This window comes from Varanus komodoensis, unplaced genomic scaffold (genome assembly GCF_004798865.1).
Source record: "Varanus komodoensis strain SLA01 unplaced genomic scaffold, ASM479886v1 scaffold6_2, whole genome shotgun sequence".
Lineage (NCBI taxonomy): Eukaryota > Metazoa > Chordata > Lepidosauria > Squamata > Varanidae > Varanus > Varanus komodoensis.
Genome location: NW_025336346.1, coordinates 23,680,797 through 23,698,214, shown reverse-complemented (window position 1 = coordinate 23,698,214; position 17,418 = coordinate 23,680,797). Strand labels below are relative to the sequence as shown.

At 46.7% G+C, this 17,418-nt stretch overlaps 1 protein-coding gene across 1 annotated transcript; it reads right to left on the bottom strand.

The window, feature by feature from the left end:
* Positions 1 to 179: 179 nt before the first annotated feature.
* EFCAB12 (EF-hand calcium binding domain 12) lies at positions 180 to 17,292 on the bottom strand. The gene is made up of 10 exons (XM_044451523.1): positions 17,165 to 17,292; positions 15,407 to 15,923; positions 13,237 to 13,425; positions 11,701 to 11,863; positions 9,709 to 9,926; positions 7,675 to 7,888; positions 6,163 to 6,310; positions 4,952 to 5,047; positions 2,662 to 2,769; positions 180 to 740 (listed from the first exon to the last, which is right to left on the bottom strand). The coding sequence occupies exons 1-10, from the start codon at positions 17,290 to 17,292 to the stop codon at positions 482 to 484; spliced, it is 2,040 nt and encodes a 679-aa protein (XP_044307458.1). The 3' UTR covers positions 180 to 481.
* Between the last annotated feature and the right edge of the window lie 126 nt (positions 17,293 to 17,418).

Sequence of the window (17,418 nt, the reverse complement as noted above, 5' to 3'; positions counted from 1 at the left end):
CCTTCCTTCACTTCGTGTAGCATAGGGCTGGACCCTCCAGATGTTGACACCAACTCCCAGTACTCTGGCCAGCACAGCTGGGATGTTCAGAGTGGTGATCCCACATCTGAAGGGCTACAGGCGAAGCACCTGTACTGTGCTGGAGTGCACCTCCCGCGTATTTTTCCTTAAAGGGGAACAGCAGCACAAAGGTCTTCCCACACCGAGCCTGATACTGTCCTTCCATAAGGTGCAGATGGAACGTTGTGCCGCAGAGATCCGGCATTATTGTGCAGGTCACGAAACGTACGTGCAGCACGCTGCTGACTACTGGTCTGGAAAGCCCCTTTCACCAAACCCTTCCTTTGGCGCATATTTTGTGGCAGTCACGTCTCGCCGTGATCACCTTGTTTTGCTTAGGATGTTGTCTTACTGCAGCAGATTTGTTGCAAGAACCAACAGCTCATGAAAGATCAGTGTTGCAGAAAGTTTCAAAAAGCGGTCAGATATAATAATAATATTTGCGGAATTCTGGATCTCCGTAAGTCACACACTGTCGTTCACTGACTGGCCAGCTGCGGTGAGGATTGCAAATGCCAGGGCGGACTGGGCACCTGTGAGAAACATGGCTGAACAGTGCATCCCCTTCATTGCGTTCCATTTGGGGTAGATATAGACGCAGTTTATCAAGAAGATGTCCTGGCCAAAAACTATTGGGGTCAGTCAAAGGATTCAAAAACACAAACATTCTCTTCAGCTCTCTGTAAACACAATTCAAAGAAAGAGTGTCAGCATGAAAACTATGTACTAGATTAATAAGAAGGAACCATATGGCAGATTAATAAAATTACAGTCTTGCCAACACAATGGACAGTTTCCAATGCACATGGTGCACTAGCGGGAAAATCAGCTGGTGGAACAGAAAAATTGCAGCTGCTTGTGTAGCCCAGGAAACTACTCGAAACAACCACTTTCAGAATGGACAGGGGACAGAAACTCCCTTCTGCGACCTCTTTCCTTCCAGAAGTGGATCCTTGGATTGTGCCAGCAAGTGCTACTTTTTCCTGTTTGGCTGCTGGTCATGCTTGCTTGAATGACTGCAGTACTGGAGACTCCCTATTTCAAAATCAAAAGGTTTCTCTAAAGTGGAACAGAAATTTGGCATCTGGAGAGGGCCGCGACAGTGACAAAAATGTCACCCACCCCACATCAAAACAAACACACAGAGCAAATATTTCAGCCCCAAAAGACTGGAGGCAATTCGCTGACGGAACCCCCTCATGCACTGCTTAGATTTAGGGGGCTGTCAAAGACCTTTTCTTTCTGCTGTGCCTTTCACCAGTTTTAACATCCTGATGCGTCAGTGGATTTTAAACTGATTCCACTGGTGCCCCTCATGAGCCTGTTTTGAAGATTTCATTCCTATATCTCTTTGTTTTTCATCTCATTAATGTGTGCATATAAACAGCTGACATTTTCTTGACTCAGTTCATCAACAGGGAGACTCCAGAATGGTCACCCTCAAGAACATTAAATCGAGCAGGCTTAGGGAGCACGAGGGGGCAGAGCAGAAATTCATTCGGCGTTCTGCCTGTGTAAACCAGCCCTGCCTGCTGGAGATGATGGAGTGTTATTCCCACTATCCCTACTTCCATTAGAAGCATCTGGCAGGCCATTTGAGGTGGCGCAGGATCCTAGACTGACTGGACATCCCGTATGGTCCACGCAGGCCCTTCTGAGCCATGCCGAAGCGGCATTAATTTCTTTCGTGCAGGAGAGTGACTACCTCGAGTTGTACAGCACACAGATCATGACTGAGACTGTGGCACTGTGGTGAGAGAGCTGGGCTGGGACTTGGGGGATCCTGATTCTGGACCCCACTGGACCGCAGATCTCCCTCACTGACTTTCAGCCAATTGTTGTTAGTTGCAGAATCGCGTCTGACCCATCGCGACCCCATGGACAACATTCTTCCAGGCCTTCCTGTCCTCCACCATCCCCTGAGTCCACTTAAGCTCACGCCCACTGCTTCAGTGACTCCATCCAGCCACCTCATTCTCTGCCACCTATTCTCTCATTCAGCCAGTTACTGACTCTCAAATGAAGAGGTTCATGAAAGTTGACTTGCGTTTCTTCCACGAGGAAAAAGGAAGGATGCAAACATAATATTAAATAATTACAGGCATTATTGCTTAACTGGTTGGCAAGACTGAGGTATATGGATCTTTTGTGCCTTGGTACAATAAGTGAGGTGCTCATCATTTTTGCTATTAGCTATAAAACCCACGTTGATGTACAAAACTAGAAGACACATCTCAGTAGTTGGGTTCACCATCTTAAAACCAAATTCAACAGGATATCAAAAAAAAAAAAAAGGAATTGGAGGCTATGGGAAAACTTTTCACACAGGCTGAGAATAGAATAAAAGAATGACTAAATGGGTAAAAGAGTTAAGTTATAACCCTTTTGGGAAGAAATGGGAAGAAAACAAAGTAGCATGCTACATCAGGAGTTTCACTTTGTTTTCCTCCTTTAAAAACAATTTCTATTTCCTAAAGTAAAGAGGACAACTCAGACTTTGGATCAGAAACCTGCAAAAGGAAATATCCTTCAGTTTTAGAAACCTAATAGAGATTAAACCCTTCTTTTAAAAAGGAAAAATGAAAGAAATATGTGTCATACTTTTGCAGGAATTGTTGTGCCAGCTCTTCCTGTGTCTTGAATAACCTTGCGTCGAGTAAACTGTCCGTCCGGCCCTCCTCCTGAAAAGTCAGTCTTTTTGAGTGGTTTCTGTAAAAAGCAACAGTGAATTACAAACTTGGAAAAAGCCAGGGGGGTAGTGGAAGCTGGTGCCCAGCCAACTGGCAGGACAGCAGAGGCCTGGGTCCAGCACCCTTTTGGTATCCAGACAAGGTATCTAGAATGTTTCAACAGAACAAAGCCTTTGCAGAACATGTCACCTGTGTGTGCCAGCAATGGGCACCATGGGATACACAGGGGCAAGCATGCACACCCTCTCACACCGACAGAGCATGCTTGCTGAATGTATTTGTTGAATTAAGACATCAGGCAGCAACAGCCAGGTCTGCCAGTCTGAGCCCTTGTGGACATTCATCCTTTGCAGACTAGATTGTCCCTGCTCTCAAGCCGTCCTTCAGCACAGGGCACCCTACCAATCCGCCAGCTCTGAGGCTGGCTCTGGGGAAGGGGGCAGGGGATCAGTGGCTCCTGGGTCACCAAGCTATCAAGTAGCCCAGCCGCAAAATGGAAACCCCAGCTTTCCTCAGCCTCTCGCTTGCTTTCCCCTCTTTCTCATCACAGAGCAGGGCTAGGAGGGACTGAGAGCACCTGCGTAGCAAACTCTCCAGTCTGGCACACCATCCATGCTGGGTGGTGTTCCTTCCTGTAGACCCATCCCAGCTGCTTCTACTTCTCACTTGCCAGTGCACAGGGCAGCCAAAGTTTGTCCCCAGATCTGTCCAGCACAGCGGCTTCAGCTTAGACTTTAAGTGCTCCCACAAATGACTATAAGAACTGGGCATACTGTCAGTAAATTCCATAGATAGCAACTTAACAGCTCTCTGTATCAGCTTGAAGAGGCCCACCTGGTACCCCTTTAGACTACAACTCCCAACTAACATCATTAGTGCTGGTAGCCTGGAACCTTCTGATATCCAGGGTGGAAAAACTCGTTGCAGCTCCAATGTAAATCCTAACTCTGTGTGTTGCAAAGAGGACTCAGGATGTCTGTATTGCAAAATGTTGCCTATAGTCACAAAGCACAGCTGAATTGGAAGTGAAACTGCACAGCCACACTGCAATTGTGGCCCCCGGGAATGAACGGCGGACTTCAGAGGTGAGGGGAACCAAAGGAAAGCCGTTTCAGCTCTTCACTGAAGGCCTTAATGAAAGTCACAGGGTTTTGGAGGAGGTCTCTGAGGAATGTGGACTTTCCTGAGTTGCTCTGACAAAAGGAGGAAAGGGTGGCTAGGGTTGAATTTTCTCCAATTAGCGCTCCCCCCCCCTTTTTTTTTTAAGGAAGTGTTTGGAGGCACTGGGGAAAGAATTCTAAAGAAATCTGTAAAGTGTAGCACTCGGGGGGAAACCCATCAAAGAAGGAACCATCGGTCTTGGTGATAATGCACTGGCTCTCATTGACAATGCTGAAGTTTGGGTTGGGGCTCGCCTGTGCTGGCCCTACCATTTGCTGGTTATGAACGGGCCAACCTGAGAAGATGGAGTGCCATCTGTGCTTCTGCCCAGACAGCTTGGGCTGGTCCTAGGGCTGATGAAGGGGAGTAGAATGGATGGAGCGGAGCCTTGCCTGATAGCCATGGAATGCAGGAGTGTCTCCTTGCTTCCACTGAGCTGGGAAATACCAAACAAACTTCAAAATACTAAGCAAACTTTGAAGACACAAGTGCAAACCACCCATGAAAAAGGTATGCATGCACCTTTTCATGGGTACATGAAACATATATGCAGCTCTGGGCCTGTAGGAAGCAATGTTATAAATGGCCCTCAACAAACAGTTGGGCTCCTTAGAGGCATGAAGGACCACCTTCAAATAATTTTATCAAGAACATTCAGGAGGGTTTTACATATTTGATGGATAACCCTACTTTATCATGAAGAAAATGTCCCAGGACAATAGGCAACCAAAGACTTAGAAAAGGCTTCCTGCGATAGCCAAAAATCAGTTTTCCCAGAGTGAGCAATTGAAATTCAGTAGGAAGAATCAGTAAATCAGAGGTTTATAAATATAAATAAATCTCACTGATGGCAGAGTGCTAGTATTTCACGTGCTCAGAACTGAGATAATATTTCATTTCCCTAGCAGGGAGAGGCACCTTGGCACCCCCGGGTGTTTTGGACCACAATTCTCTTAAGCCCCAATGAGCACGTCCAGTGAGAGCTGTAGCTGGAACATCTGGTGTTTGCCTGCTCAGCCCCTAAGTTATTTAACACATACTTCATTAGTTTCTTAAATTCTGCAAATGAATCCCAGCGAGTATTTCGAATCTTCTCCGTTATGATCTTTTCCTTTTCGACCTCTCGCTTAAGCTTCCTAGAGGACGAAGGAAGGACAACTGATTATTTAGACAAAAAAGCAGACGAGAGAGAAAGAGATTAGCCTGAAAGCACCTGGAATAGAGTCTGGTCTGTCTGCAAGCCTCCAGTATAAACACCGCCAACGAGGAAGCACCAGCAAGGGCACTGCCCAAGGGGCCTCCGAAGGGCATTTCGTCCAGCACTTAGTCTCCAGCTGTGGCCACCCAGGGGCCTCTAGGAACCTCACCAGCCTAGTGGACCTAGGCATCCTTGTTGCTTGCTCCCAGCATCCGGTATTCAGAGGCACACAGCCTCTGCTCATGGGAGTTCTATGAAGCGGCCATGACCAATAGCCTCTCCCCATGCCTCGTGGCTCAGTCTCCCCTCAGCCAGGGCACTTGGGGGATTAACCCAGAACCCCATGATCAGAGAGGAAGCCCCAGTGAGCTTGCCAGGAACAAGCCAGTAAGCGATAGGCGTGGTTGCTCCTGTCTCTCAAGTACAAGGCGCCCAGAGCCGACCGCAAATATTGTATATTTCAATTTATATCCTGCCTTTTTCCTATAAAGGGCTCAAGGCAGCTGACATCATTCTCCTCCTCCATCTTATCCCCACAACAACAACCCTGTGAGGTAGGTTGGGCTGAGAGCCTGTGACTGGCCCAAAGTCACCCAGTTGGCTCCATGGCTGAGCGGGGACTAGAACCCAGATTGTCAGAGTCCCAGTCCCACGCTCTTAACCACTACGCCACACCGGCCCTCAAATGAGCCACCTGTCTTGCCCAGTTTTGAAGCAAGTGCGGTGACTCAAGGAGGGAGATGCAGTTTTCCCACAGGATGGTAAACGCTGATCTGAGCCACTCCTCAAGATCCTGTGATCAGTAACTCAGGCTGGAGGGGTATACGGTGGACCATGTGTGGACAAACCGCAGCTCTTCAGCATTAGGTGTAAGGGGTTGCTCTGAAGCCCTGCAGGGAGATGTGGGAGGCAGAAATGTCTACAGGCGGCGTATGTGCTCTTTCACTGAACTACAACTGTTCTCAGTTATTTCCACCTGAGAATCAGTAAGGCCTAATTTGTGCTGCTTATACTGTGATGGGGGCAGGCAAACATCCAGTAAATTTAACAAACCTTTGTTTAGGCTTGGAAGAACTTATTAACTCTTCTTTTGATGATCCTACTTGGTAATGAAGAGAATTTTCATAATAACCTCCTGGTTGTCTCATTTTCTGGAAGTCATTTCCCTTTCTTATGATTTTATCCGCTGGGTAAAGCAGAGCTGATCATACAGAGAACAAATTTTTAGAAAAAAGAAGAAAACAGCAACTAAATACAGCAGAATTTCTACTGGTCCAGCCTCAGCTATCCAATGGATCCTGAGTAAGTTCAAATAACTTGTTAATTTCCCCATACATCAGTGAGCACTGGACATGTGTAGAAATTGGCTGACTGAAGAAGTTGAGCATACAACAGATTCTACAGCTGTTATTGTCACTCTACTCCACAAGACTTTTCATCTGAATTACATGGATCTCCTTATGCACCTCTCTAACAGGGCAATATCTTAATTAAATCTCCCTCCACTCCTTTTCCCAGTCTGTAGGGCTTTCCACATTCTGAAGGCTGCTTTCCTAGTCAGCAGAGCTATTTTATTTATTTAATTTAAAACTTTTCTAGACCGTCCCTTACTGAGGTCTCAGGACGGTTTAGCAATACAACAATGTAAAATAAACACAGTGTCCTACAAAATTCCAGCTGACAATAAAACCCCAATTAAAACAACCAGATCTTAAAACATTGGGAAAATAAAAAGGTTTTAGCCTGGCGCCGAAAAGAATCAAGCGACAGCACCAGGTGAACCATAGCTAGGAGCTACATTGCTCTTAAATCAAATCAAGATTCTGAGGCTGCGCATTTCTGTGACGGAAGCAGAGAACAGAGACTGCACTTGTGGGTCACTTGGACAGAATCACAGCTGCAGAATATGCAAGGCTCCATGCCCAGCTATCCCAATCTGACGCACCTTTATTCAGAAGCAAATCCCATCAAGTTCAATGGCACCTGCTTCCTAGCAAGTAAGCTTCAAGGGTGGCCTTAAGTCAACTGCATTCCTTCATTGGTTAGATCCACCGCACATAAAACACCTCAGCAACAGCACTGCCAGCTCCAGGTTTTGGAGGGCCTTGGGAAAGATCCCCTCCCTGGGCCCCCTCACTCGGTGAGTCTACCTCTCACTGCTGTTGTCACCTTCTCCGTCACGTTGCTCCTGTCTGTCTGCTGGCGGACACCCACAGGGCCTGGGAGCAAGCAGGCTGCAGCAACGCCCGCTCCCCTTTCCCCTCACCACTGCTGCTCGGGCCAGAGTGAGTGGCGGAAGAACAAGCAGACTACGAAAGGAAGAGGAGCAGCCAGTGTAGGGGCTTTGGCCAGTAGGCCCCTGCCAGGGTGTGGGCCCTTGGGAGGAGCCCACACAAGTCTACCCCGATGCCACCTACGCAAAACAGCACTCCTCTGCCTTGGTCCTCTGAACCTACTCGGCCTGTGCCTTCCAGCCTGAGCTCATGTGTGGGAACGACGAGCATAGTTCAAGCTTCACTGTTCTTGATCAACAGCATTTGCGCCAACCCCCTGCTGGTACTCTACCCCTTTTGAGCAGCTTCTCAGTCAGCGGGACCCCGTATTTTTCACAAAGCTTGACACACTGCATGTAGACCAGGTGGGTCTTCAGTCGATACTGGTCAACCAGCTCTCCCATTTCACCCTCCATGGTGGTTGGCAGGCAGTGACCATCTACAACCGGGTCTCCAGTTTTCACCATCCGACATTGTTCTGCAAAATCTAAGGGAGACGTTTTCCTCTGCAACAATAAGACAAGGCACACTTGGGTAAAAGTTAGCAGAATGCCCTTGTGCAAGATGTTTATTTAAGCCACTGCAATTGTAGCATAGGGTGAAGGCTTTCCCACCTGAACTTAAAAGGCACCAACAGCCAACAACCTTTGCTCTCCTATCACAAGGAGAAGAACCACAGTCCTTCACTCTGCCTGAATTTGGTTTGAGAAGCTTTAGCTCAGAGGTGCAGTGAACATCCTTCTACCCAAGGGCCAAATTCCATTTTGGAGATGCTTTTGGGGGTCTCATTCCAGTGTTGGGATGGACCAAAGATATAAGATTGTTATGTGCCATCGAGTCGTCTCTGACTTAAGGTGACCCTATGAAAATGACCTCCAAAATGTGCTGTCCGTAACAACCCTCCTCAGCTCTTGTAAATTTAAGGCTGCGGCTCCCTTATGGTCTTCCCTTTCTTTTTCTGCCTTCAGCTTTCCCTACCACAATTGGCATATGGGGCAGGACCCAAAATACCAGCCTACTTCAGCTTAAAGCTCTTACTGCCCATCACTAAACCCTAAATCTCAGGTGAGGTGATTCAGTCTTTTGAAATGAGGGAAAAATTGCACAAAAGCCAGGAAACCACCAAGTAATTGCTGGCGGAGGGAAAGTAGGCATGGACTTCTAGGGAAGCTGAAGACTGAGCTTCTGCACTCCTGTTTTGGCTAGCATAAATCTGCTCCCAATTTACCTTGCACAAGCAGGGTAGGGAAGGGTTGAATTTACGAAACGTGGGTGGAACGTAAAAGCACCCATCTTTCAGCAGCGGCATGAGAAATCAGTTCTCAGTTTAAAGTGCTAATCTCAACTCCTAAACCTTGTGGCCTGCTGATGCTATTTTCTTCAGAGGCCTTGTTCATGGTGCCCACAGTCTCTGAGGAGCAGTTGTGGCCATCCAGGATAGCAGGATGAAATCTGCAGCCAGTAGGCGTGTTTGCTGAAACTTCTAGGGTGCACAGGACAGTACATGTTGCCCACCTGGACCAGTCAGGATGTAACAGACAGGATGCAACCTTGCAGGGTTGTAGGATAAAGAAGCTAACCAGCTGATAGAATATTGTCTTCGGAGATGAAGAGCTACTTTCAGACAAACAGTAAGACCTGTATTATTCTGTTGGACATTTTTAGTTAATTTTCTTCTGGCTGGGCTTTTTGCTCTTTCCTTTCTGCTGCTTTTATTGTTGTTGGTTTATTTGGTTATTCTGTATCTTATTCTGTCTTACAAAATGGAAAGCTGCCTTGAGTAGCCATGTTTCCAAGAAGGGTAGGACATAAATCTTGATATATAGAAATATTCACCATACTGCCAAGCAGTCCCTGTGGTGGTAGAGAGGGCACAACAGAGTAATCTGCATTATACAGATATGTGTATGTTTAGGGCCAACCTTACATTAAACAAATAACTATCAGTCAATGCCCCATATCAAAAGAGGAATTATGATCATTAGTAGCAGTAGTATTTCTAAGATTTATAAGTGTAGATGCTCTACATCTGATCAAGTACCCAAGTGGTGAACAATAAAAAGGGGACTAATAATACAGAATTACATCCTTTAAAATGCCAATCAAACCACGGCTGGTATGTCAGGAATGAGTAAAAATGCTTTCAGTCTGTGCCAAAAATGAAACTGTTGGTGCCTGTCTGAGACTGATAGTACACTAGAGACTCGTTCCGAAGTGGGCTCCAAACTGACTGCCAGTCCATGGGGAGCCCCGGGAGTATCTCATGGGATCCCCCCAGTGACCAGGCAGGCTGGCGAGGGAAAAGGTCCGTCCTCAAATACTGTACCTTGAACTGCCGTCTCATTTCCCTGTATTGCTTCCCAACCACCTCCATTTGGTTATAAGTTAGATGCATGGAGTCTGGTTCAGTGTTCATGGGAGGAACATCCAGCAGGGCTGACAGAGCCTGAGGTGCTAACGATTTCCTCTTGCTGTGAGCAATGGAAAACTTCTTCCTGGCAATGCAAGCTTTTTGAGGAACAGGAGATGTTTTTGGTGGTGTTACTAGAAAGGAAGGGGGTGCGGGAAGAGAGCAGACATCAGGTTATACGCATGTTGAAGTGAGACACACAAACACAAGGCCACTATTACTTGGCATCTGCCCAGCAGCAGCGTTTCACAATGGGTCCTACCAGCTGTTCTTTTATGGACAAGCAACTGGTTGCCTACCAGACATTTCATGCCACAATTCTCATCAGCCCCAGCCAACAAGAAAGGATCTCAGGAGCTGAAATCCTGAACATCTGGAGGGTACCAGATTAGCTAGTTTTGTGTTAGAACATAAGAAGAGCCCTGATGGATCAGTCCAAATCTTGCCCAGCATTGTATTTCCCATAGTGACCAGCTAGATGTGATCCTCCTAGAAACATGAGGACTGCAAGTAGAATATAGCCATTGAGCCTTATCATTCATTCATCTAATCCCTTTTTAAAGTTGTCCATTGCTACATCTGATGGTAGTAAATTCCATAGTTTAACTGTGCAGTGTGTACAGAATCATTTTAAAGTAAGTACTTCTTTTGCCATCATTTTTCAAAGTGATGTGGAATTCACCATCATTTTTCCTAGGATCAGCATTAATTTCAATTGTTTTTACAATGTTCTAGAAGGTCTAAACCAATTTGAACAATAAATATAATTGAAAAAAATCAGATGTCTTATGCATTTTCCCATATGTTTAAATCCCCCAGTTGAAGGATAGATCCAGATTTAGACATGTTTAGAAAAGACCCATTGAAAGCAAAAGGACATGTTAGTAATAACTAAGTAATTTCAATAGGGCTACTCTAAACATAAATAGATCTTTATCAGACCCAATGTTGTACTTTCATAATATTAATTTCTTGTTCCTGTTAATCTTGAAATGGTTCTGAAATGGCAACTGGGATTTAGACCTGTGCATGGTAAAATAAATATACATTATCCTCTCTGTTTCTTAAAAATGGGACAACCACCCCTATTCAAGATGCATGAAAATGTTACAAAGGAGAGGATAACATGCATCTCTATTTCCATTTCCATTTTCCTCCAACTTTTCCAGCTCTACAATGTCAAGGGGCTGGAGCACCTTCCATATACAGAAAGACAACAAATGGTTGGTGCTTTTAAGTTTAGAATAAAATTTTGACAAAAGCATGGAAGGGACACTGACAATTCTATGGATTAAAAATTTTCTAGACTATACAGAAAAAGGGGATTGATTTTTCCTGCTTTTATACCTCTAGAACCCAAAATCATCCAATGAAATCCAGGACAGTCATAACAAAAAAATTCTTCACCCCAAATGGCCAATTTTGTCAGAGTGCAAGGACGTCTGGATGGAGCATGACAAAGCTTCAGGTCAAATTCGTCTGCTTGCTGATCTGCAGTTAACATGCATCATCAAAGCTGTATGTACTACCTGGCTGCTGTATTTTGGGTGGCTTAAATAGCTACACCCAGTGTTCAGGTGACATTCAACTTTACCTGTTTTGCCACACCTTACAACAGTGTGAAGGCAACTTGTAGACTTCCAGGTGCTGCTGGACTGCAACTCCCAACACCCCTGCTGATTGGCTATGCTGAGTAGGAAGGATGGGAATTGGAGTCCATTTATACCTGCATGGCTACAAGTCCCCATCCCCCACCGCCCTACGAAATAGTCCTACAAGAATTCCCATATGTCCTTCTGTTACTTCCATGAATATGTAAAGCTGAGAACAAGATCTACAGGCTTAGAAATGTCAAGAGAACTGAAAGCTGTTCTACCTCCTCTTCCACCACCACCACCATTATTATACCTGTCACTGAATCTTTATTCTGCTTCCTTTGGTCTCGTAAACTGTCTAACCATATTTTTTGACATTCAGTCAGATCTTCGTTGGTTATCATCTCCCCTTTCTTTGAAGCTGTGAGATAGAGAATAATATCTTCCAGGTCTTTTTGATCAATAGGCACTTTGGTCTGGAAACAAGCACAACATCAAAATCGCAATCAGGTATAATCACAGGAAGACGGAAGATGGCAACCACAGAATCTGAGCAGGGGAGGCTACTTCACATGCCTTTATTTCTTACATGGGCCTCTCCTCTGTCTAAGCCATGTGCATCTGCTCTGACCCAGCAAAGAAGTAGCCTTCCCCGCCTGCACCTGTAGCTGCAAGGGCAATCATGTACAGCGGTAACTGCTGGGCAGCCAAAAAAAACCCCCTGTTGCCTGGATCTTTTTCAGTGTAGCTGGTTGCACCTTGAGGATGGGGAGCTGTTGTGCCATGCAACCCCCGCCCCCCCCCCCGCCCCCGTAGCCAGTCACGGCTAAGCCTGGTTAAACAGGAGGAAAGGGAACTGGGACAAGGGCTCTTTAATTGGCTGAAGGCTTCTGAGGGAGGAAGAGGAATCTGGACAGCTCAGGGGAAAGGTGGTTACAGCAAAGAGACTCAGGAAGAGAGACAGGAAAGGACCAAACAAACAAAAAAAATATCAAAACTATAGGAAAGGTTGGGGGGAAAAAAGCAGTGGACCCTCAAGTATGTGGAAGAACTAAAACAGAAGAGTGGCTGCTGGGAAAGACTGGAGAGACTCCAGTGCAGTCAGCAACTACAAGGAATGCATAAGGACAAGGGTACAAGGAAAGACTTCTGCTGTTCTGGAGAAGTGAGCCCAGTCCTGCAACTACTGGTCTGAACAATCCTTTGATGTGACAGGGATTAATGAAGTCTATGGCTGCTGCATTTATGTGACCATATAATTCCTTTGGGATTAAAACTGTAGAAGTGACATGTGTTCCCTGAGGAAGGAGACACCCCTTGTGAAAGCAACTCAATTTGACTCCATTGCTACGTGTTTTATCCTTTGCCTGGTATACTGCGGATTGCCAACACTTGTGCAACCAAGATGGCATGAAGCTGAAAAAAGCGTGCTTTGCCCTACTGCAGAAGCACTGAACTTCTTTCAGCCTGAAGCTTACGATCATTTTTGGAGAAGCCCTTGGCACTGTGTTCTAGTTGAGGGCTGAACCAAAGGCAAACGGGGAGGATCAGCGTATTTTAGTTTAAAGCTTTTGCTGTCGGTAACTAAACTTTAAGAGAAGCTCTCAGAATTGGGCCCGGGAGCATGCAAAAGCTGGGAAACCACCAAAAGACCAAGGCAGGGGGAGGACCTAGTGCTGTGGGGGAAGGGGCACAGTCATCTGGGCAACCAGGAAGGACTTCAGGAGGGGTCTGAGGTCTCACACCCCTGCCCAGACAATTCAGCTCTTTTTCCTGTTTTGACAATGAAGGATCCCCATTCACCCATCTCTAACCAGAGGCACATGTATACATAGATTTTCCCACCTACCCCTTGGATAATTTTAATGAACTCTGTTCTCCTGAATTTCATTGCCTTGGTCCTGTCAGCTTTATTGAAGAGATCCACGAGCTTGAGTTTCTGCTTGTGCAGCAGGTTCTGCAGAGTGAGGAGGGACTCAGGATAGGGCGCCTTGATCTGAGGAATGATTCTTTTTTGCATTCTCTTTGGCATCAGGTGCTGAAAGACATCAGACAGGGATACTGACAAGGGTACTCTGGGAAGGAAGAAACATTCCCTTGATAAAACAGGCGTCACTGATGAAACAGGCTGAAGGAACAGGGGAGAGCCAACCAATCAGCGATCACGGTGAACTTAAAGTTAGGTGCCGTGTGGCCAATCATATCTAGCAATGGGACAAAGTCACTGAAGGCAAACAAAACCTTCCCCCATTTGACTCTGAATAGGAGTGAAGACAGAAGGTGTCCCTGTTGACCACACAGCTGGGCTGACATCCAGTCTTGCTGCACTGTGGTCCTAGCTACATCGGCATGGTCAAAGCAGCTTGCCATTGCAGTGAACACCACGTGGAATTCGCATAGTCAACGTCCACCCCCAGCTTGTCGTATTGAGCAAACCGGGGGCTTGTGGGTTATGCAAAGGCTGTTTAATCCATCTTGTTCACATACAAACATAGAAACAGAGCGAGTCAGAAGGGGCCTCCTGGGCCATCTAGTCTGACCTCCGGCACCAGCCGGCTCCACTCATGACATGCCCACCATGTGCATGTCCAGCCTATCTTTGAACACCCTCACCGATGGGGCCTCAACAACTTCCCGTGGAAGCCCATTCCACACCCTCGGGGTCCTAAATGTCAGGAAGTGTTTCCTGACATCTAAATGGAACCTTGGCTCCCTGAGCTTTGCTCCGTTGGAGCGCGTCCTGCCTTCCTCTGCAGGGGAGAATAGGTCTCTACCCATCTCCATGTGACATCCCCTCAGAAACCTGTATGTCACCAACAGATCCCCTCTGAGTCTCCTCTTCTCCAGGCTGAAGAGACCCAGTTCCTTCAGTCTCACCTCATACCCCATCCCCTGCAAACTGGCCACCAACCTTGTGGCCCTACGCTGCACTGACTCTAGCCTGGCTATATCCTTTCTGTAATGAGAGGCCCAAAACTGAGCACAATACTCCAGTTGCGGGCGCACCAGAGTCGTACAGAGCGGTAGTAATACCTCTCTCGATCTAGAAGTCACACTTCTGGCTATGCAACCAAGGGTGGTGTTTGCCCTCTTGACCACCGCATCACACTGCTGACTCATTTTTAGCCTGCAGTCAACCAGTACCCCGAGGTCCCTTTCACAAGTGCTGCTCTCCAGCCACTTTTCACCTCTGTACTTATAACACCAGCATATTCACATGATACACTGCAACCAAGTGTCCAATATTTAAAAGAGGTTCTGATGCGCACTGGCAAGTGCCACAGCCCACCAGGACTTACATATGTTCAGTGATACAAACTGGCCCACTGACTGCCAGTATTACAAAGCAAGTCTTTAGCTTTCATCCAGCTTCAGTTCTGTATAGCTGTGCAGGATGACTTGAGGCGGAATATGGGTGGGGACACCCATTCAGCCAGGCATCCCAGTGTACATTCCACTAATGCAAGCGCACTGTGAATGAACCACGGCTCCCCTTGGATGCATTACGTTCTCCGTCCTGCCCAGTTAGTCAACTACTCTTGGCTTGAGGGGACAAGGAAGTGTTGGCCCAGTGGCCTTGGCAGCCAAAACATGTTGCCTCTTCTCCTAATACCCTCTCCCCATGCAACATTTCTCACCTTTTCACAAGGGGCTCGTGAAAAACTTTCTCCCAAAGAGCTTGGGAGAATGCATTATGTCTCTATGACAACCATTACGTATATAAGATGGGTGCGTGCATGCACACATGAACTCCCACACACACAATTGAGCAGAGGGCACCTTGTGAGTTTCATAGCTAACCTGAAGTTCATGGTTAACCTGGGTCTCCCAGTCATACTTCAACTCTGACCCAGGTATGGGTCTTGCAAATGTCAGTAGACTGCAATGACCATGCGTTCTGGACAGCATAGTCAATGGTGAGGGATAATGGGAGCTGCAGTGTATCAACATTCAGGTGGCCAAAAGTTGCCCACCCTTGCTCCAGCCACGGTTGTACACTGGCTCTCTGCTACATGTACCTCAATGCTACTCGCATCAGCTGCTTTGGCTTCCGTTTTAGCTTTCTGAGCTTCTTGGGCTTCCTTTATTTTCGTTAAGACGCTTTCTTCCTGCTCACTGACAGGCTGTTTCATGGTTAGCCATTGCTCAAGGTTCACACAGTTGTTCAGCAAAGCCTGCAGCTTTTTCCTCTCCTCAACCCAAGCCTCCAGCTGCTGCAGCTGCTCCTCTTCCTTACTGCTTTTAAGTTCCTCTTCCTCTGGAGGCACCTCCAAGCATTGGGCAGGGTGCTTTGGCCCACCAGCTGCAGGTGGCTCAGGTCTGGCACCGCCATGGGCTGCTCCTCCCATGGGAGGAGCAATAAGGATGCGCCGCCTGGATCGTGGTGGGCCGAATCGGTTTCCTTTCACTTTGAAGAAAAAATGAGGATATGCTTCTCTGAGTTTGTAGAGCTTGAAGCAGTGCTCCAAAACATGATTCAGGGCATCATCAGAGGATTCCCTGAGCGGTTCTTCCTTAAGCTTAGTATTGCTTCTGCTGAGGAAAGAAGGAATGGGCAAAAGGTTCAAAGTTAGCTGTAACAATTATTTTTGAATTGCTTTATTCAAAACCATTTGTCAAAGTGAAGTCTCAATTAATCTTCAAGCCAGGGGTGTGAAACTTCTGGGCTGGATCATCTCAAAGGTCACAGCTCCCCTCATGCCTCCTGGTTCGCTCTGCTGGCCAAAGTGGAGGAGTGGTGCAGGCCAAAAGAGCTGGGGGGGGGGGTCACAAGGTGCCCCCTCCTAATTCAGAAGTATACCTTACCTTTCTAGTGCTTAAGAGTGCTTGTGAGATACAACTTGGCGTGTATATAGAATTTATGTACAGAAATTAAGAAATTTATGTTTTGTTTTTTCCCATATTTTAATCAAAGTTTGTTCTTGGGGTTTTTAAAAGTAAAGCATTCAGCCTGGCATGGACTTAAAGATGCTGTCACTTTATGATTAGCAACAGTTCAAAAAGGTAATTGTAGAAGTTCCTAGCAAATAACAAGAGCTTTTTAGTCTTCATTTTGCACAATTTCAGATGCAATCATATGGCCTTCCAAAATCAAGGGAAAACTGGGAAAGGATTTTTCAGGGTCCTAGCTGCAAGATGTTGCGACTTTGTTGCTGGGACTCTGATCATAGAGCCCACACACTGCTCCTTGTGTCTAGAGTGGAAAGATTGCACTGGCTGCCTTGCCAATGTCATATATCAGCCTTGGAGAAGAGGGAAAGGGACTTGTCCTGGGTTGTGGAGGAAGAAGACAGGAACTGCTTATCAGCCTTCCTCAACCTTGTACCTTCCAGACATGTTTGGACCTCAAACACCCCGAATTCCCAGGCAATGGCCCTGCTGGATAGGAATTCTATCCACCAGGTCGGGAAAGGCTGGCTTTCATGGTATCTAAGCAGCATCTTAGCCCTCTCCCCTCCCCTCTATGTGCTTCCTCTAGACTGGTCATCTAGATGTGATGCAGAGTGCAAGGAACTTAGAATAGACCTACTGAAGTGAAAGGGTCTTAAATCAGTCACCGATATCAGATACAACCCTAAAACTACAATTCTAGGAAAGTTAGGACAGAAAAAGGCGTACAACTCCCGGCATGCCCCAGCCAGCAGAGTTCAGTGTTCAGGCATGCAGGGAGTTGAGGCCTTTTCCCTGTCTAAATTTGCATAGGACTGCGCCTTAAGGCATTCGCACATGAACCCCTTCGTTTCCAACTATTTAGCTATATAAAATCGAACACGTACGAGTCCTGGTCGCTTTGTGCAAACGGAACGCTTGCAGAAACGATACTGGGCAGCTGCTGAATGCTACTAACTTCCCAGGATTTGTCCCGATTCTCGGATCTTCCCTCTGGCTCCATTTGAGTTGACATGCGGCGGAGGGGTCCTTTACTGTAGATTCTGCGACTCGGCGCAAAAAAACCTTCTCACGACTTTGCAGGGAATTTGCAGAAGGTCGAGGAAGCCTCCCAGCCTCTTCCCATCTCCAATCGGCAGAG